The sequence below is a fragment of the Aquarana catesbeiana genome, linkage group LG01, assembly GCF_042186555.1.
Source record: "Aquarana catesbeiana isolate 2022-GZ linkage group LG01, ASM4218655v1, whole genome shotgun sequence".
Taxonomy (NCBI): domain Eukaryota; kingdom Metazoa; phylum Chordata; class Amphibia; order Anura; family Ranidae; genus Aquarana; species Aquarana catesbeiana.
Genome location: NC_133324.1, coordinates 982,053,439 through 982,074,753, shown reverse-complemented (window position 1 = coordinate 982,074,753; position 21,315 = coordinate 982,053,439). Strand labels below are relative to the sequence as shown.

At 43.4% G+C, this 21,315-nt stretch overlaps 1 protein-coding gene across 1 annotated transcript; it reads right to left on the bottom strand.

Annotated features, from left to right (window-relative positions):
* Window positions 1–8,555: 8,555 nt before the first annotated feature.
* Window positions 8,556–10,767, bottom strand: LOC141123788 (E3 ubiquitin-protein ligase TRIM39-like). The gene has a single exon (XM_073612075.1). It carries the CDS (start codon window positions 10,748–10,750, stop codon window positions 9,164–9,166), a length of 1,587 nt encoding a protein of 528 aa, XP_073468176.1. The 5' UTR covers window positions 10,751–10,767; the 3' UTR covers window positions 8,556–9,163.
* Window positions 10,768–21,315: the final 10,548 nt, after the last annotated feature.

The following is a 21,315-nucleotide window of genomic DNA, read 5'->3' as shown; positions in this document are numbered from 1 at the left end:
AGACAAAAGTGCAGCTCATGACAAGTGTCAGGGGAAAGAATGTTTAATAACTTACTTATAATAATAATAATAAGATCTATAATAAGATCTATAATAAGGTCTATAAATAGATCTATAATAAGATCTATAATAAGGTCTATAATAAGGTCTATAATAAGATCTATAATAAGATCTATAATAAGGTCTATAATAAGGTCTATAATAAGATCTATAATAAGATCTATAATAAGATCTATAATAAGATCTATAATAAGGTCTATAATAAGGTCTATAGTAAGGTCTATAATAAGGTCTATAATAAGATCTATAATAAGATCTATAATAAGGTCTATAATAAGGTCTATAATAAGATCTATAATAAGGTCTATAATAAGATCTATAATAAGGTCTATAATAAGATCTATAATAAGATCTATAATAAGGTCTATAATAAGATCTATAATAAGATCTATAATAAGATCTATAATAAGGTCTATAATAAGATCTATAATAAGATCTATAATAAGGTCTATAATAAGGTCTATAATAAGATCTATAATAAGATCTATAATAAGGTCTATAATAAGGTCTATAATAAGATCTATAATAAGATCTATAATAAGGTCTATAATAAGATCTATAATAAGGTCTATAATAAGATCTATAATAGGGTCTATAATAAGGTCTATAATAAGGTCTATAATAAGATCTATAATAAGATCTATAATAAGATCTATAATAAGATCTATAATAAGGTCTATAATAAGATCTATAATAAGGTCTATAATAAGATCTATAATAAGTTCTATAATAAGGTCTATAATAAGATCTATAATAAGGTCTATAATAAGATCTATAATAAGTTCTATAATAAGATCTATAATAAGATCTATAATAAGGTCTATAATAAGATCTATAATAAGGTCTATAATAAGATCTATAATAAGGGCTATAATAAGATCTATAATAAGGTCTATAATAAGATCTATAATAAGATCTATAATAAGGTCTATAATAAGGTCTATAATAAGATCTATAATAAGATCTATAATAAGATATAATAAGGTCTATAATAAGACTGACCTGTATCTCCTCTGGATATCTCCTATACCTGCACGAATTAGGAGATATCCTCCCTGTATTTGCTGACGTCATCGTCACATGTGCACTGAAGCAATGGCACATATGTTCATTGAGTGTGCCATTACCGCGCGCATGTGCGGGAGTGACGTCATTGTGGCGTCTAGCTCATTATGCCTTGGTCTTACAGGCGTTAGTTTTTTTTTAAAGTGGGTTTATACCCACTTTAATGTTTATTGTATGTGAATGTTTACAATGGAGGGATTATAATCACTCTGTATTGGTTAGAACGTTATTGAAATGTCTCAAGGGATTTGCACAGCGGTGTTGGGATGAATTTGCACAGCAGTGTTGGGATTTGCACAGCGGTGTTGGGATGGTGTTGGGATTTGCACAGTGGTGTTGGGATTTGCACAGCGGTGTTGGAATTTGCACAGTGGTGTTGGGATTTGCACGGCGGTGTTGGGATTTGCACGGCGGTGTTGGGATTTGCCCGGCGGTGTTGGGATTTGCACAGTGGTGTTGGGATTTGCACAGTGGTGTTGGGATTTGCACGGCGGTGTTGGGATTTGCACGGCGGTGTTGGGATTTGCCCGGCGGTGTTGGGATTTGCACAGTGGTGTTGGGATTTGCCCGGCGGTGTTGGGATTTGCACAACGGTGTTGAGATTTGCACAACGGTGTTGAGATTTGCACAGTGGTGTTGGGATGCAGTTGGTTCACAATTATCCCAGAGTGATGGAACCATATAAAACATTCCTCCCCATTGGCAGTCACTGGCAGTGATCTTTATATCCTTCATAATGCGGCATGAAGAGGATAAATAACACGGCCGCTGTCCACTAATACTGCATGAAAGGGGCTCATTAAAGAGATTTGTAAACCTCAGTTTTAGTAACAACAGAAGTGAGATGAGGCTCAGGTAAGTATAGTGGGGGTTGGGGGGAAGCTCTACACAAAAGGTTTTTATAACATGAATGTGTAGTATGGATTAAGGTGAGAAGAACCCGCCCAGCTTTACAAGCACTTTAACTCTTCAATGGGTCATTAATGGAGCACAAAGGGGATAATTATCACTGATGATAATACAGACATGACCAGTGTCAGTGATAATGAACCCTTCATACATCATTAGTGGTCAGGAGGAATGTTTATTAAAGATGAGTTCCAACCAAACGTGGAGCTTTAAGCCCTCCTCACCCTCTTACATCCCACATTTGGGGTGTCATATTTTTTTGGGAGGGGGAGTGCCCAGATACCACGTCCGCTCGGGCTGCCTAGGTGACTCCAGCGGAAGTTCTCCTCTCTCCTCTTTCTGTAAAGTCCTTCTAGACAGAGAACCTGTTATTATATAAAGAACCGAACATTAGCATATAAGCACTTAGTCATGTCATTTCATCATTAGTAAATCATATCATTATTTTTATCCAATGAATATGTCCATACAGGAAATGTAACAATTGTGCTGCCCCATAAGGATTATAGAGGTCCCGGGACTGAAGGGACAATAGTGATTGTAGTGTAGCGCCCCTCAGTGGGCTACTAGTGTTAGGTAAATGTAGTTTTTGGCCTCCCTGTAATCAGGGGGAGCGGTGATCGTTTGTTAGTGCCTGTTCTAGGTTCTGCTGACATAAATTTGAGGTTAAATATCTGCTACAGAAAAGAGGTTTCCCCCATTCAATGGGACTTTAAAGGCTCAGAGAGGAAACATAGATTTATAAACTGAAGTTTTATTATTAAAGAATTACATACAAAAGGTAGTAAATATATCAGAAATAGTACACAGTAAAAAGAAGGGGTACACAATGGCACAATGCAAAATCACACAGTATCAGTATTGGTATCTACATGCAGAGGTTGCATGGGCATATCCGACGCGTTTCAGAGTCACTTGGCTCCTCCCTCAGGGATAGCTCTGCAGATAGTGTGGATATAGTAAAGTTCCTCCAAACTGTCACACCAGTAAAAAACATCAAAGTTGTTCAACTGTCATCACATCCATAACCCCCCCATATTCCCACCTGGATGTGGAGCAGGCGGGGAGGGTGGGAGCCTCAACCAAGCGGGGGTCAGTTCAGCGTACACTGAGGCCACCTAATGTGGATGTGCCTGTAGTATCCAGATAGGGAGCTGTTCAAGACAGGTCAGAAATACATAGGTGACCACCAATAAACAGAGGTATATAAGCACACCAGGGGGCATCTAACACAGCTCTAATTATTGGACTCCTGCACCATGTCACACCGTACATCTAATGGTCAGCTGGTGAAGGATCAACTATTTTCCCCGCATCCCACTGAATTCTGGGATATAGGGGGTGGAGGAACTTAGACCCTGGCCAGTATATTCATACTTCTTCAGCCAATCCCTGGTCAGGAGAGTGAGTGACCAGCAGGGGGCTGAGAGGGGTATAAATAGGCTGGGGCTTGGAACGGCTCTCTCTTGTTCCTGGAGGAGTAAGACCCATCCTGAGGGCTGTGGTACTCCTGGGAGAATACCTGTGGGGTCCTGGCTCCTGCTTGGACTGGAGGACCTCTGGCCTAACCTCCCGAAGGAACACAGAAATCTCATCTGAGGATCCAAGACACAGACAACATGTACAGAAGATGACTGATACTGCAGGTGGCAACACACCATACAGGACACCGTGAGGACCTACCATGTGGATTCCAGGTAGACATGTGCAGAACAAAATCATGTGTTTAGTTTTGATTCGTTATTTACATAAATTTGTTTAGTTAATTTTGTTTCATTCGTTTAATTCGTTTTCGGGATTTGTTTTGTTTATTTGTTTTCGTATCGATTCAAAAAGTTTTCAAAACAATTTTGAATAGTTTTCAAATTTGAAAATTTTTCCAAAAATAATAAAATTGATTAGAAAATAAAGGAATAGAATAGAAAATAAATGTTTTTCTATTCTGTTCCTTTATTTTCTCTTCTATTTTATCATCTTTGGAGATGGAAAACTATTTGAATTTGAAAAGTATTCGAAAACAATTTGAATTCGAATTTCATCCGAATTCGAATTCCGTTATTTCAGATTACCGTATATACTCGAGTATAAGTCGAGGCCCTAATTTTGTCCTGTGCGTGTGTCATGTGTTCTGTGTATATGTGCATGTGTCATGTGTCCTGTGTATATGTGTCATGTGTCTTGTGTATATGTGTCATGTGTCATGTGTCCTGTGTATATGTGTCATTTGTCATGTGTCCTATGTATATGTGCATGTGTCCTGTGTATATGTGCATGTGTCATGTGTCCTGTGTATATGTGCATGTGTCCTGCGTATATGTGTCATGTGTCCTGTGTATATGTGCGTGTGTCATTTGTCCTCTGTATATGTGCATGTGTCATGTGTCCTGTGTATATGTGCATGTGTCATGTGTCCTGTGTATATGTGCATGTGTCCTGTGTATATGTGCGTGTGTCATGTGTCCTGTGTATATGTGCATGTGTCCTGTGTATATGTGCATGTGTATGTGTCCTGTGTATATGTGCATGTGTCATGTGTCCTGTGTATATGTGTCATGTGTCCTGTGTATATGTGCATGTGTTATGTGTCCTGTGTATACTGTATGTGCATGTGTCATGTGTACTGTGCATGTGTTATGTGTCCTGTGTATATGTGTCATGTGTATATGTGTCATGTGTTATGTGTCCTGTGTATATGTGTCATGTGTCCCGTTTATATGTGTCATGTGTATATGTGTCATGTGTCCTGTGTATATGTACATGTGTCATGTGTCCTGTGTATATGTGCATGTGTCATGTGTCCTGTGTATATGTGCATGTGTCATGTGTCCTGTGTATATGTGCATGTGTCATGTGTCCTGTGTATATGTGTCATGTGTCCTGTGTATATGTGCATGTGTCATGTGTATATGTGCATGTGTCATGTGTCCTGTGTATATGTGCATGTGTCCTGTGCATGTGTTATGTGTCCTGTGTATATGTGTCATGTGTATATGTGTCATGTGTCATGTGTCCTGTGTATATGTGTCATGTGTATATGTGTCATGTGTCATGTGTCCTGTGTATATGTGTCATGTGTATATGTGTCATGTGTCATGTGTCATGTGTATATGTGTCATGTGTCCTGTGTATATGTGTCATGTGTCCTGTGTATATGTGTCCTGTGTATATGTGTCCTGTGTCCTGTGTATATGTGTCATGTGTATATGTGTCATGTGTCCTGTGTATATGTGCATGTGTCATGTGTATATGTGCGTGTGTCATGTGTCCTGTGTATATGTGCATGTGCATGTGTCCTGTGTATATGTGCATGTGCATGTGTCCTGTGCATGTGTCATGTGTCCTGTGTATATGTGCATGTGTCATGTGTCCTGTGTATATGTGTCATGTGTCCTGTGTATATGTGTCATGTGTATATGTGTCATATGTCCTGTGTATATGTGTCATGTGTCATGTGTCCTGTGTATATGTGTCATGTGTCATGTGTATATGTGTCATGTGTCCTGTGTATATGTGTCTATGTGTCCTGTGTATATGTGCATGTGTCATGTGTATATGTGCGTGTGTCATGTGTCCTGTGTATATGTGCATGTGCATGTGTCCTGTGTATATGTGCATGTGCATGTGTCCTGTGCATGTGTCCTGTGTATATGTGCATGTGTCCTGTGTATATGTCATGTGTATATGTGTCATGTGTCCTGTGTATATGTGTCATGTGTCCTGTGTATATGTGTCATGTACCTGTGTCCTGTGTATATGTGCATGTGTCATGTGTATAAGTACCTGTGTGCATGTGTCCTGTGCATCCTCCATGTGCTGCTCTGCACTGATCAGCGTGTGCGGCGGCCATTCACTGTTCAAAAGCCGCGCCTCCTCCTCGTCCATGATAGGCAGAAAACATTTCCCAGCAGTCAGTGTACAGCCTATCACGGACATTCTCTCATCCTCATACCACGGACGAGGATGAGAGAATGTCCATGATAGGCTGTACACTGACTGCCTATCACAGACGAGGAGGCACGGCTTTTGAACAATGAGAGCCGAGAGCCGCTGCCGAATGTAATGTATCGCACGCTGGCCGCCGTCTGTCTGCATGACACGCTGATCATGTAGGCAGATGGCGGTGACTCGTGTATAAGTCGAGGGGGACACTTTCAGCCCCAAAAAAGGGGCTGAAAAATTCCACTTATACTCGAGTATATACGGTAGTTTAAATTTGGTACTATTCTAATTCCGAAATTTGGATACATCTGATTTTCCAAATAACGAAAATTCGTCCAAATTTTAATTCAGGACAAAACGAACCGCACATGTCTAATTCCAGGGACAGCAGAGCTCACAGCACTACACTCAGGATTATACTTCTGCTGAAGACTTCCTGTCTGGAATCTAGTTACCCTTCACATCAGGGCCATTTTTAAGGCAGGGCAAAAGGGGCAGCTGCCCTGGGCCCTGTCATTGTTGTGGGGCCCAAAGCAGCTGCCTCATACTTGCCAAGTATCCTGGTTTAAATTACCTCGTCCCTTGAGGTTTTAGTCCTGTGCTGTGTCCCAATATCTCAGTGTGAAGTGCTGCTACCAATGCTGCCCAGCTCTGCCCTATTGTTGTGTACAGATGACTCACCTGCAGATCCTGTGTTTACATGTAAATTACCGGCATTCATATGTAAATAGCGGTGGCATTCATATGTAAATAGCGGCGGCCAGTGGCATTGATTTGTATATCATGCCCCCCTGAGGTCATATCCACAGTAATCTTTAGCAACCAATCAACAAACAGAAATCATGTGCTGTAACCTCTAGCAACTAATCAGTGAGCCATAATGTGTGCTGTAATCTCTAGCAACCAGTCAGTGAGCGGTAATGATATACTGTAACCTCTGGCAACCAATCGCAATGGCTGTCTGATCTTATTCAGTAAACTGATTTTGAGTCTAGCTGCTATTTATTGTATGTCTCAGAACAGGTGGAGAGTAAAACTGCATGGGGGGCCCCAAGAAAAGTTTTGCCCAGGGTCCAATCAATGTTAAAGACGGCCCTGCTTCACATCCAAGAGGGAGGTTCTCACCCAGATTTAGTGTCCTCCATTAGACACTGACAAAAAATTTGTACGTTATCATTTCATTTGTTTTTTTGCTTTTTTCAGAAATTTGTAATTCGGAAATTCAGAATTTGAAAATCCTAAAATTCTGATTTTTGAATTTCCAAATTTTCGATTGTCGGATTTTCAAATTTCCGAATTTTCTAATTTCGAATTTTCGAATTCTGAATTTCCGAATTTTTGAATTCCGAATTCCAAATTCCAAATTTCAGAAATTCGAAAATTTGGAAATTCGAAAATCTGAAAATTCGAAAATCTGAAAAAAAGAGAAAAATCACTAAAATTCTAAATAATAACTAACTATTAAATTATAGGTGTTGGAATTTCCTTTTAAAATTTGGTTGTCTTGGAACGTAACGCATACAAATTTATATGAAGTTACGAACTTATCTGAAATAACGAATGCTGCATCTAAACAAATGGAATGGAACAAATTAATAATAAATAATAATAATAATAATAAAAAGGTTTTATTATTATTGTTATGTATTATTATGAAAGCGTTATGTTCCATTCTTTTAGATGCGGCATTCATTATTTCAGATAATTCGTAACTTTTCATCCTTATTTTCGAATTTTCAAATTTCCAAATTTTAGAATTTACAAATTTCCAAAATTCAGAATTTTCCAATTTCAAAATTTCGAATTTCTGAATTTTTACATTTTGGAAATTCGGAAATTGAAAAATTTGGAAATTCAAAATATGTCGGAATAAACGCATTTGTCAAAATTAATTAAAAACTAACTTGGAACTAAACGAATTGCACATGTCTGTCCTTCATTACAGTTTATTAGACATTTTGGAGTATCCTAAAACTTCCCCTCCCCCATCCCAGTTTTTTAAGCAAATAAACTACAAAAGGACATCCAAGGCCTGATCTATGACTTGATGGTGGAAATGCGTTGTGCCTGGCTGCTCTGGGCCTATCAGGGAATAGAACCTGGGACCAAGCAGCAGGACCAGTCTCGGGTCTGTGCTATACTAGTAATAGTCCAATCTGTCTGATTGTTATATCTATATCCAATCATTGATCAATATTCCCATATACAGAGCCGAGGATTTCCACTTCCTGAGACTGTATACCCCTCCCCCGTCACCTGTCCACACTACCACACCCACACCACAATCCCCGCCCCTCCACATCATAACCAATAGGAACAAGACTAGCACTGGCTGTATTCATAGTGATAATCATCACAGCCAATCACAGTGAGGGGGAGGAGCAATCACAGATCCATGGATTGGTCATGTAAAGGAACCTGTGAGGACAGAAATGTCGGAATTCTCATTGTGGATATTAAAGTGTGAGTCTAGACAAATCCTATTGTTCTAGATTTGGATGGAGTGGGGGAGGATTAGAACCCCTGACAGGTTTTTACTGTTATCCGGGGCTCCATTAGAGAGATTTCTCCTCACTTCCTGTCCTGGTGACAACAATTTATCAGACAGGAAATTAGGGAAAATCTACAACAGGGACACAGACAGAAATAAAGATCTGACAGGGGTTCTAATCCTTCCCCTACTCTACTAAAGAAGAGGATTTTTATTTCAGTGTTGCTGTTGGAGAGTTCCCCTCACTTCCTGTCTGGTAAAATGTTGTCACAGGAACAGGAAGTGAGGGGAAATCTCTCTAATGGAGCCCCAGATAGCAGAAAAAAAATCTGACAGAGGTTCTAATCCTCCCCCACTCCATCCAAAGCTGAAAATACCCCTTTCTTCTATAGATAGACAGTGATGGTGGAGACCCCAGGGCCGTCATCCTGATCCTGGCTACACTATGTAGTGTGTCACTGACCCAGAACAAGCATGCAGCCAGTGAAGGCTGAACAATCTGACCTCCTGCATGCTTGTTCCTGGTCAGTGACACACTAGGTAGTGAAGTGAGGTTTAGGATGAAGATGATGGCCCCGGAACCTGCAGCTTTATACATAAATCACTCATGTTTCCTGTCCTCTGCTTCCTCCTATTGGATGAGTATTCCACCAATCGCCAATCAGATAATCCACCTTGTGATGTCTCTGGGCAGATCTCTCACTTCTGATTCCCCCCACATATCTTTATACAATCTCCCTCTACCCCCCATACACATACCCCAGCATGGAGGGGCTCAGTGAAGGTGGTGGTGAAGGTGTGGAGATGTCGGATCGGGTCACACAGATCATAAAAGGAGATCCGCCCGGCCTCATAATCCAGATCTATCCTGACTCTCCCACTGGAGACATCGCCGGGTAATGGGGTCTTATTACTGTCATGTATCACTGAGAGCTGATCACCCCACAACTTCTCCAAACACCAGGACTTCTTATTATCTCCAATCCGTGACTGATCTCCTCTCCTGTCTATACTGGGGTAACACATCCCGACTCTCCAGAACCATGACCTCCCGACATCCACTTCCCAGTAATGTCTCCCTGAGGAGAACCTCTGACTGCTCATCACCTGATGATACTGAAACCTCTCTGGTGTTTCTGGGCGATTCTGATGTGATGAGAAGGATGCAGTTTTCCTGTCATCGGATATATGTAGCTTATTACCAGCTGTCCTCACATCCAGTAATATGTCTGTAACCCCCCTCTCTACATTTACCCCAGACATGATATCAGATAAACCTGTGTGTAATGTGTGTGAGATCCCCCCCACATCCAGATCCCCTTCATCATGGAGGAGTTTATCATGTCTCTCTCTGTCCTCATCATCTCCATCCTCAGTATCACACAAGTCACCTGTGTCTGATTCCTGTAGGACAGTCAGTGGATCCGTCATGTTACACAGCTCCTCAATGTCCCCCATCTTCCTGGACAGATCCTCCTTCTTTATTTCCAGATCCTGGACCAGATCATTGATTATCCCGGAGATCCGCTCTGCCTGCCCGGAGATTTCCCTCAGGACTCTCTTCTCCAGATCTTCCAGACGTCTCCTGAGGTATCTGAACAGGACAGTGACTCTCTCTGTTTCATCATCTGCTTCTCCTTGTACTTTCCTCCTGTGTTCCTGCAGACTCTGGACTCTTTTCTCCATCTCCTCTCTCTCTGTCATCAGTTTCTGCAGAACATTCCTCAGTTTCTTCTTCTTCATCTCAGAGGCTTCATCCACAGTCTCCACCTGGTGTCCCCGATGTTCTCCAGCCAAACTGCAGGACACACAGATACAGGTGGAGTCCTCAGTGCAGTAATACTCCAGGATCTTCTTATGGACGGAGCATTTCCTGTTCTCCAGGGAAGTGGTGGGGTCACATAAGACGTGTTCTGGTGACTTGCTGTGGACTCTCAGGTGATTGTCACACAGAGAAGCTTCACAATGCAGACAGGATATCACAGCAGGTACAGGAGTGTGAATACAGTAAGTACAGAAGACCCCGGACTCCTCCTCATCTGGCTGAGCAGACAGGAAATTCTCCACTATGTTCCGTAGTGTTATGTTCCTCTGAAGGACGGGGCATTTCCTGAATGTTTGTCTACATTCAGGACAGGAATAACCTCCAGACCTCTCCTGTGTATCCATCACACGACCAATACAGTCCCGGCAGAAGTTATGTCCACATTTCAGGGTTACAGGATCTGTATAAATGTTCAGACAGACGGAACATTCCAGCTCCTTCCTCAGATCAACAGACGCCATCACTGAGAGCAGAAGAGAGAAATGAAACTGAAAGTATCTGACACTCATTAACCAGTTCTGTACATTCTTACAAAGGGAGGGGCTGAGACACGTAGTCATAGGAACTTTCATACAGAGGAACACAGATAATACAATATCTCACAAAAGTGAGTACACCCCTCACGTTTATGTAAATATTTTATTCTATCTTTTCATGTGACAACACTGAAGAAATGACACTTTGCTACAATGTAAAGTAGTGAGTGTACAGCTTGTATAACAGTGTAAATTTTCTGTCCCCTTAATAGGGATGAGCTTCGTGTTCGAGTCAAACCCATGTTCGACTTGAACATCGTGTGTTCGCCCGTTCGTCGAATTACGAACGATATGGGCCGTTCATGCCAAATTCGAGTGGCGCATCATGGCCCATAATTCAGTGCGGCATCGCAGTGCATTGCTGGCTGATGATTGGCCAAGCATGCACTATGACCTGCATGCTTGGACAATCACAGCGCCGTCTGTACAGAGAGCCATAATTGGCCAAAGCGGTGGTTTAGTACATGCCCCACACTATATAAAGCTGTTCCTGTTATTCTCTTCCTACTGATAGGCAGGCAGGTGTTTTTACAGTATATACAGCTACCTGAAGAAAATTGCTGGTATTCTTCTGATCCTATTAGTACAGTACAGGCAGCTGCAGTATTTACAAGTTAGTGTAGTGCGTCCTCTGCACAATGTGCACCTAAAGATACCTGAAGAAAATTGCTGGTATTCTTCTGATCCTATTAGTACAGTACAGGCAGCTGCAGTATTTACAAGTTAGTGTAGTGTGTCCTCTGCACAGTGTGCACCTAAAGCTACCTGAAGAAAATTGGTAGTGTTTTTCTGAACCTATTAGTACCACAGGCAGCTGTAGTATTTACAAATTAGTGTAGTGCATCCTCTGCACAGTGTGCATCTAAAGCTACCTGAAGAAAATTGGTGGTGTTCTTCTGATCCTATTAGTACAGTACCGCAGGCAGCTGCAGTATTTACAAATTAGTGTAGTGCGTCCTCTGCACAGTGTGCACCTAAAGCTACCTGAAGAAAATTAGTGGTGTTCTTCTGATCCTATTAGTACAGTACCGCAGGCAGCTGCAGTATTTACAAATTAGTGTAGTGCGTCCTCAGCACAATGTGCACCTAAAGATACCTGAAGAAAATTGGTGGTGTTCTTCTGATCCTATTAGTACCGCAGGCAGCTGTAGTATTTACAAGTTAGTGTAGTGCGTCCTCTGCACAGTTTGCACCTAAAGCTACCTGATAAAATTGGTGGTGTTCTTCTGATCCTATTAGAACAGTACTGCAGGCAGCTGCAGTATTTACAAGTTATTGTAGTGTGTCCTCTGCACAGTGTGCACCTAAAGCTACCTGAAGAAAATTAGTGGTGTTCTTCTGATCCTATTAATACCACAGGCAGGCAGCTACAGTATTTACAGTTAGTGTAATGTGTCCTCTGCACAGTGTGCACCGAAAGCTAACTGATAAAATTGGTGGTGTTGTTCTGATCCTATTAGAACAGTACTGCAGGCAGCTGCAGTATTTACAAGTTATTGTAGTGTGTCCTCTGCACAGTGTGCACCTAAAGCTACCTGAAGAAAATTGCTGGTGTTCTTCTGATCCTATTACTACCACAGGCAGGCAGCTACAGTATTTACAGTTAGTGTACTGCGTCCTCTGCGCAGTGTGCACCTAAAGCTACCTGAAGAAAATTGCTGTTGTTCTGCTCCTATTAATACCACAGACAGGCAGCTACAGTATTTACAGTTAGTGTACTGCATCCTCTGCACAGTGTGCACCTAAAGCTACCTGAATAAAATTGGTGGTGTTCTTCTGATCCTATATTAATACCACAGGCAGGCAGTTACAGTATTTACAGTTAGTGTACTGCGTCCTCTGCACAGTGTGCACCTAAAGCTACCTGAATAAAATTGGTCGTGTTCTTCGGATCCTATATTAATACCACAGGCAGGCAGTTACAGTATTTACAGTTAGTGTACTGTGTCCTCTGCACAGTGTGCACCTAAAGCTACCTGAAGAAAATTGGTGGTGTTCTTCTGATCCTATTAGTATCTCAGGCAGCTGTAGTATTTACAAGTTAGTGTAATGCGTTCTCTGCACAGTGTGCACCTAAAGCTACCTGAAGAAAATTGGTAGTGTTCTTCTGATCCTATTAGTACAGTACCGCAGGCAGCTGCAGTATATACAAATTAGTGTAGTGCGTCCTCTGCACAGTGTGCACCTAAAGCTACCTGAAGAAAATTAGTGGTGTTCTTCTGATCCCATTAATACCACAGGCAGGCAGCTACAGTATTTATAGTTAGTGTAGTGTGTCCTCTGCACAGTGTGCACCTAAAGCTACCTGAAGACAATTGCTGTTGTTCTGCTCCTATTAATACCACAGGCAGCTACAGTATTTACAGTTAGTGTACTGCGTCCTCTGTACAGTGTGTACCTAAAGCTACCTGAAGAAAATTGCTGTTGTTCTGCTCCTATTAATACCACAGACAGGCAGCTACAGTATTTACAGTTAGTGTACTGCATCCTCTGCACAGTGTGCACCTAAAGCTACCTGAATAAAATTGGTGGTGTTCTTCTGATCCTATATTAATACCACAGGCAGGCAGTTACAGTATTTACAGTTAGTGTACTGCGTCCTCTGCACAGTGTGCACCTAAAGCTACCTGAATAAAATTGGTCGTGTTCTTCGGATCCTATATTAATACCACAGGCAGGCAGTTACAGTATTTACAGTTAGTGTACTGTGTCCTCTGCACAGTGTGCACCTAAAGCTACCTGAAGAAAATTGGTGGTGTTCTTCTGATCCTATTAGTACAGTGGTTCTCAACTCCGGTCCTCAGGGCCCACTAACAGGCCAGGTTTGCAAGATAACTGAAATACATCACAGGTGATATAATTTGCTGCTCAGTGATTGCAGTATTCTTGTCTGTATCTCCCCAAGGTAATACTTAAAATCTGGCCTGTTGGTGGGTCCTGAGGACTGGAGTTGAGAACCACTGTATTAGTATCTCAGGCAGCTGTAGTATTTACAAGTTAGTGTAATGCGTTCTCTGCACAGTGTGCACCTAAAGCTACCTGAAGAAAATTGGTAGTGTTCTTCTGATCCTATTAGTACAGTACCGCAGGCAGCTGCAGTATATACAAATTAGTGTAGTGCGTCCTCTGCACAGTGTGCACCTAAAGCTACCTGAAGAAAATTAGTGGTGTTCTTCTGATCCCATTAATACCACAGGCAGGCAGCTACAGTATTTATAGTTAGTGTAGTGTGTCCTCTGCACAGTGTGCACCTAAAGCTACCTGAAGACAATTGCTGTTGTTCTGCTCCTATTAATACCACAGGCAGCTACAGTATTTACAGTTAGTGTACTGCGTCCTCTGCACAGTGTGTACCTAAAGCTACCTGAAGACAATTGCTGGTGTTCTCATACTAATAATACTACAGGCAGGCAGTTGATTCTGCTAGCTGCAGTATCAGTATATATATACATCCCAGCTTTGTGCAGCTACATCTCTCTGCAGGCCATTAGTATGGCTGGAAGGCCGACAAGGAGAGGCAGACAGTCACAAGCCAATAAAAGAGGGCAAGCAGGCTCTATGTCTAGAGGCAACAGTGCTTGTCATTGAGACGGTGCATCCTCATCAGCGTGTGGCCGTGGGACACGCTTGTCCTTTTTTTAGGCAGCTGGCCGTGTTGAGCCGCAACATGCGGAAGACTTGGTAGAGTGGATGACCAAGCCGTCCTCATCCTCCCTCACCCAGGCTCAGGGTACTTTGTCTGGCAAAGTAGCTGCCAACGCGGCCTCTTCCCTCAAATCAGGCGTTGTATACGCTGGAAGCTGTGATGCGTAGCTGACACACTGCAATACTTGATACAAACAGGGGTTTCCTCTCCTCTTGCCTCAGTATATTACTCTGGTCTGCACACACCCGGGAGGGACGGGGGTTGGTGAGATTTTATGTCCCAGTAAAAGGGACTTCCAACAAATAATACCCATTAGTGATAATCATTATGTTCCTATGATAACAACTATACCAGCAACAATGTCCAATATTATTCCAATTTGGAAAGTTTTAAAGTAATTCAACGAAACATATCAAAAATGAAGTGCTCTTTTTTGCTACATCCCTGAAGAAGGACAAAAATAGTATTTACTCCGAAACGCGTTGGGTGTGAACAAGAGCCCTCGTACAATTAGTTGTTTGGAAACAATACTATTATTTATTGTTCTTGTAATATGTTCCGTCGAATGTATGATTTAGTATGTTTTTAATCTATGTGATGTTAAAATAAAAATCTTTTTTACTCTTTACACTTTTTAACATGTACTCAATATTTAAATTTGTTAGCAAGTGCCGGTAAAGTCCACTCAGGGGAATTGTCTTTTCTCATACATATGTAATTGGATGTGGCACTGCTCCCTTTTGGCCTAGGGAAGCTAATCACCCTATCTATCACACAGGAAGAGGAGGGGGAGGAGGAGGATTGTGTCAGTACGGAAGTGGAGCCTGGCACTTAGCATCAGCAGCAGTCTTTAAGAGATCAGTCCCAAGAAACACATGGACTTGTACGTGGCTGGGAGGAGGTGGCTGCAGACCATGTCGTCCTTAGTGACCCAGAGGACTCCGGACCGAATGCCTCAGCAAACCTACGCTGCATGGCCTCCCTGATCCTGCAAAGCCTGCGTAAGGATCCTCATATTCGTGGTATCAAGGAGAAGAACCAATACTTGCTGGCAACCCTCCTTGATCCCCGTTACAAGGGTAAGTTTGCGGACCTTATCTTGCCGTCGCAGAGGGAGCAGAGGATGAAACATCTTCGAGAGGCCTTGCAGAAAGGTCTGTGCAACGCGTTCCCAGAGACTGGGAGGTTACAAACTCCTGTTTCTGGACAACGTGTTGCTGAGGCTTCGGTCAGTCAAAGAAGGAGCGGTGGAGAAGGTGGCCGTCTGACCGATGCGTTCAGACAATTTTTTAGTCCGCAGCCCCAAGGTATGATCGGTTCCAGCAACCATCGCCAGCGTCTGTTTTACATGGTGCAGTAATACCTAGGGGCAAGATCTGACTTGGACACCTTTCCCACCGAAAATCCTCTGGGTTACTGGGTCTTGAGGATGGATCACTGGCCAGAGCTTGCACAGTATGCAATTGAGCTACTGGCCTATCCTGCATCCAGCGTTCTTTCGGAACGCACATTCAGTGCTGGAGGCTTTGTAACCGATCACAGGGTGCGCCTGTCCACCGACTCGGTCGATCGACTGACCTTCATAAAAATGAATCAGTCTTGGATCACCACCAGATACCAAGCACCTGATGCTGATGTAACCGAATATTTTTTTTTTGAAATGTCAGATCCCTTCAAGACTGCCTATGCTGATGCTGAGTGACTAACCTGTTATGCTGAGTGACTATCCTCTTCCTCCTCAAAGATCATGCTGATAGCTTGGAAGAATATTTTTGGTTCTGGACAAAGCCACCAGTGTCTAAGGCCCAATTTTTCAGCCCATGTTTAACAGGGGCGTGTAATTACAATTTTTGATGCAATACTTTGCAGCAGGGCTCGTTCCTGCTTTCCAACTAGAGTGTCTGTGAGGGGTTGCAGTGTTGTGGCACCAGCACCAGTGCCTAAGGCCCAATTTTTCTGCCCCTGTTCAACAGGGGCATGTAATTACAATTCTTAATCTAATATTTCACAGCAGGGCCCTGTGAGGGCTTACAGTGTTGTGGCCACAACAACACCTAAGGCCCATATATAGGGCAGGCCCCTACTTTCAAACATCCAACTTACAAACGACTCCTACTTGCAAACGGAAGGAGACAACAGGAAGTGAGATGAAATCTACCCCTAGGAAGGGAAATTCTCTCCTGTAAGAGTTAATATGGGAGAAACGTTTCTCCTTTCCACTGATGCTTTATCACCAATCCTTGTTTTACAAAAAACCCCAAATTTTCAAAAAACTTTTCTCATTGGGACAAAAAGTGAGGTGAAATCTTCTGAAGAGGAGCACAAACAGCAAAACAAATGTCACAGGGGTGATAACCCTTCCCTATGTTTTCCAAAAGGCTTAAAATAGATTTTTTGGCTGGAGCTAAACACATTAAAAATGTACCAGTTCAAAATTACAAAGAGATTCTACTTAACAACAAACCTACAGTCCCTGTCTAGTTTGCACCGCCTGTATACTGCTGTTCAGAGTACAGAGCCTGTATACTGCTGTTTCCTTTTTTAATTTGGGTGCGGGGTTCCCCTTAATATCCATACAAGACCCAAAGGGCCTGGTAATGGACTGGGGGGTACCCATGCCATTTGTCTCACTGATTTTCATCCATATTGCCAGGACCCGACATTACATTAAAGCCGCAAGCAGTTTTAAATGACTTTTAAATGACTTGTTTTCCTTTAAAAATTTTATTTTGTGCAGGGACTGTTCTAAGCACAGGAAACACGCGCCACTTTACAGGCATACTATAGACACCCCCCAGGTACGATATTTAAAGGAATATTTCACTTTTTTTTTTTACTTTAACCACTTCCTGCCCGGCCCATAGCAGATGACGGCCGGGCGGTGGTTCAGTTATCCTGACTGGGCGTCATATGACGTCCAGCAGGATAACATGGCGCCGCGCGCCCACGGGGGCGCGCATCGTGGCGATCGGTGGATCGGTGTGTCAATCTGACACCCCGCTACACCGATCTTGGTAAAGAGCCTCCGGCGGATCAGCCGTGTCCAATCACGGCTGATCACAATGTCAATAGGAAGAGCCATTGATCGGCTCTTCCTCATTCGCGTCTGACAGACGCGAGTAGAGGAGAGCCGATCGGCGGCTCTCCTGACAGGGGGGGTCTGTGCTGATTATTTATTAGCACAGCCCCCCCTCGGATCACCACACTGGACCACCAGGGATCGCCACTAGGACCACCAGGGAAGGGGCAACATGTGGATGGCCAGGTATGTACCCCATGGCCATCCACACGTGCCCAGTGTGCCCAGTCAGTGCCCAATCTGTGCCAATCAGTGCCCACAAATGGGCACTGATTGGCACCATTATGTTGCAGTGATGCCCAGCCAAGCCACCCTTAGGGGCATCAGTTCAAACAATCAGTGTCATCAGTGCCACCCATCAGTGTCCATCGGTGCCACCTGTCAGCGCCCATCCATGCCCATCAGTGCCCACTTATCAGTGCCCATCCATGCCCATCTGTGCCAACTATCAGTGCCACCCATAAGTACCCATCAATGCCACCTACGAGTGCCCATCAATGCCACCTACGAGTGCCCATCAGTGCCGCCTATGAGTGCCCATTGGTGCCACCTATGAGTGCCCATCAGTGCCGCATACCAGTGCCACCTATCAGTGCCCATCAGTGCCACCTATCAGTGCCCATCAGTGCCGCCTATCAGTGCCCATCATCAGTGCCATCAGTGCCACCTCATCAGTGCCACCTCATTGGTGCCACCGCATCGGTGCCCATCAGTGCCGCCGTATCAGTGCCCATCATTGAAGAAGAAAACATACTTATTTTAAAAAAATGTTAACGGAAACAAAGAAAAACATTTTTTTCCAAATTTTCGGTCTTTTTTTATTTGTTGCGCAAAAAATGAAAAACCGCAGAGGTGATCAAATACCACCAAAAGAAAGCTCTATTTGTGGGAACAAAATGATAAAAAATTTGTTTGAGTACAGTGTAGCATGACCGCGCAATTGTCATTCAAATTGCGACAACGCTGAAAGCTGAAAATTGGCTTGGGCGGGAAGGTGTCTAAGTGCCTGGTATTGAAGTGGTTAAGCATTATTAAAATCACTGCTCCCGAAAAAACGGCCGTTTTTAAAACTTTTTTTGCATTGATACATGTCCCCTGGGGCAGGACCCAGGTCCCCAAACACTTTTTAGGACAATACCATGCATATAAGCCTTTAAAATGAGCACTTTTTCGAACGTTCGAGTCCTATAGACGTCAATGGGGTTCTAACGTTCGTGCGAATTTTCGGTCCGTTCGCAGGTTCTGGTGCGAACAGAACTGGGGGGTGTTCGGCTCATCCCTAGTGGGGATATTTAATATTGAGATGAAGTGGGATTATTATTGTTTTCTATGGAATGACAGAAGGGAACGCCCATAGAGAATATTGGGAAGTAAAATAGAAACTCATTTTCAGGCAAATCTGAGAAGCTCAGCAGATTGTCCGCCGACGTCATCGGTCACAATGCCATACTATACCATGCTGACTCTCCGATTTGACTCTTCCGGTATTTTTTGTGTATGGAGGAGCCACAGACTCCGCCTCTTGCGGAATGCCCTGGGTTGTCTACCCGAGCCTCCATACCTCGAAAATAAGACATTTAAAATATGTGCGAACGACCGGGCGACCGCCAAGAGGAGCGTCGCCCAGCACAGTTTCGCCGTTTGCCCGTGTTTTGCTTTTTTCTCCTTTGCGGCTTTACCACAAGGAACCTCGCCTGGTCCCTTTACCTCAGGCACCGTAATCTGCCTTCTGGCGCCTGTGATAGCGGTCCCTATGCAGTCATCATCGTGAACTGAAATACAGCCAATGGACGCGCCTCTGTGAGACACGTAGGGAGAAGCTCGATATCGTGCAAATGTAGACAAGGGTGTGATATCATTTTTTGGCCCAGTCACAAATTTTTGCACCGTCCGGCGTTTGCACAAGGAATTTTTAATTGAAATGTTTGCATTCCTGGCTGCAGAGGTGCAAACAGCCACCAGGTGTCATAAAGGAGTTGGTTTTAGTTGTCATTTCAAATATCAGCCACTAGATGTCACTGTTGTATTAACTTTCATTTGATTGTGTTGTAAGCACTAGAAAAGACTCAAATACTTTTTTTAAAGATTGATGAAATGTTATCAAGTCCTGAACTGGTCAGTATAAAATTACATCTGTATGATTTATCATTTTGTGTTTAGAGGGTTTGGTTCATTTTGTCATTTAGTTCATAAAAATGTTACATTTATATTTTTGGTTGATCGCATATATTATAAAATATTATTTACTGTTCCTTATTTAGTGTAACTATTCCTTATGTTTAGTGATTACACAACCACTCATTGCTTTTCTATATCTTTTTGCTAATGTCTAATCTACTTTTACTGCCTGATCAAAAATAACCAATAAATATTATATTTGAGAAAAAAATAATAATATGAACCTAGAACATTTGGGAGCATAAAGGTGAGCTGTCACCTAGGGAGAATAAAGAGAACATGTCATGTATAGGAGTATAAATAGCACTTGTAATGTATAGGACATTAAAGAGAACCAGTCACCAAAAAAAAAAAAAATGAAAAAAGTTTTATATCTTGAAAGCCAGAAGACTCTAAAATATTTGATCTCTGCCAGAACCAAAAAGGACTCAGGATTTGGGCAGTACAGTAGCTTTGTGATCAGCACTACTGCCATACAGCCCTAAGGTTCCTGGCATGGAGTGAGGATCTTCATTCCCCACATCCAGAGGAGTAGCTAGTCTAGAACCTTCAGTGCCGAGACCCCATGAAAGGCCCCCCTGACCTCGGACACCGGGGACCTTTCCACCAATCCCTTTACTCCTGTCATGGGGCCCTTTATTACGGACCCGCAGAAGGACCCTTTCCCATATCCTGCAGCAGGCCCCCTTTCTGCCATCTTGGGTAGGGATGCCACCCTTTCTTCAAGTCAAACTCGAGCATTTTAGCGTCTCTCAGGGATACCACATGGAGGTATCTAGCAAGGATGACCTGATTGGTAGGCTATACCTTAAGATATCATGAATCAGGCTGAAAGAAGTTAAGTGAGGTTTATTAGGACAAATAACACAATTCTGACACCAACACCCAGGGGCGTCGGGAGGGGGTGGCTAGACGTGGCTCTAGCCCCGAATGTGACCCCGAAAAGCCCCGAGTCTCGGCCATTTATTTTAAAATTATTAGCCCCGAGTCCCCCATGAAAGTGCAGCGCCGCACTGCGCATGAGCGAGCACAAAGTCCGGTCACGCGAGCTGCGGCGCCTAACTCCGAGTGACCGAGACTATTGGACGTCACACGGTCCCGCCCACGATCCCGGCATTGGACCAGTGAGACATCCATCATAGGCGCCGCGCTGCCATGTCCTATGATGGACATCACACTGGTCCAATGAATGCCAGGATCGTGGGACGTGTGACGTCATTCTAGGCACGCGCGGCCGGCCCGGAGAGACACACTGCGTCTGCGCACGGCCACGGCGGGATGAAAAGCGCGCACTTGCACTTGAGTCTTGAGGACCGATCTGACCCCGAGCGGCGAGCATGGCCGAGTGACATAGCAGGTCCTGCCCTCTGGAGCCTGCAGTGCTTATGATGGACGTCCCACTGGGCCAATGCCGGGACCGCGGGACATGTGACGTCCATCATAGGCGCTGTAGGCTTCAGAAGGCGGGAATTACAATGCACTACGAGATCCCCGCTCGGCTCTCCTCTCCTGTCATGGCTCTGGCTGCCTGGAGTCACCAGTGGAGTGCCTGCTGCAGTGCTATCTAGTCTACTCTACTCTGATGGG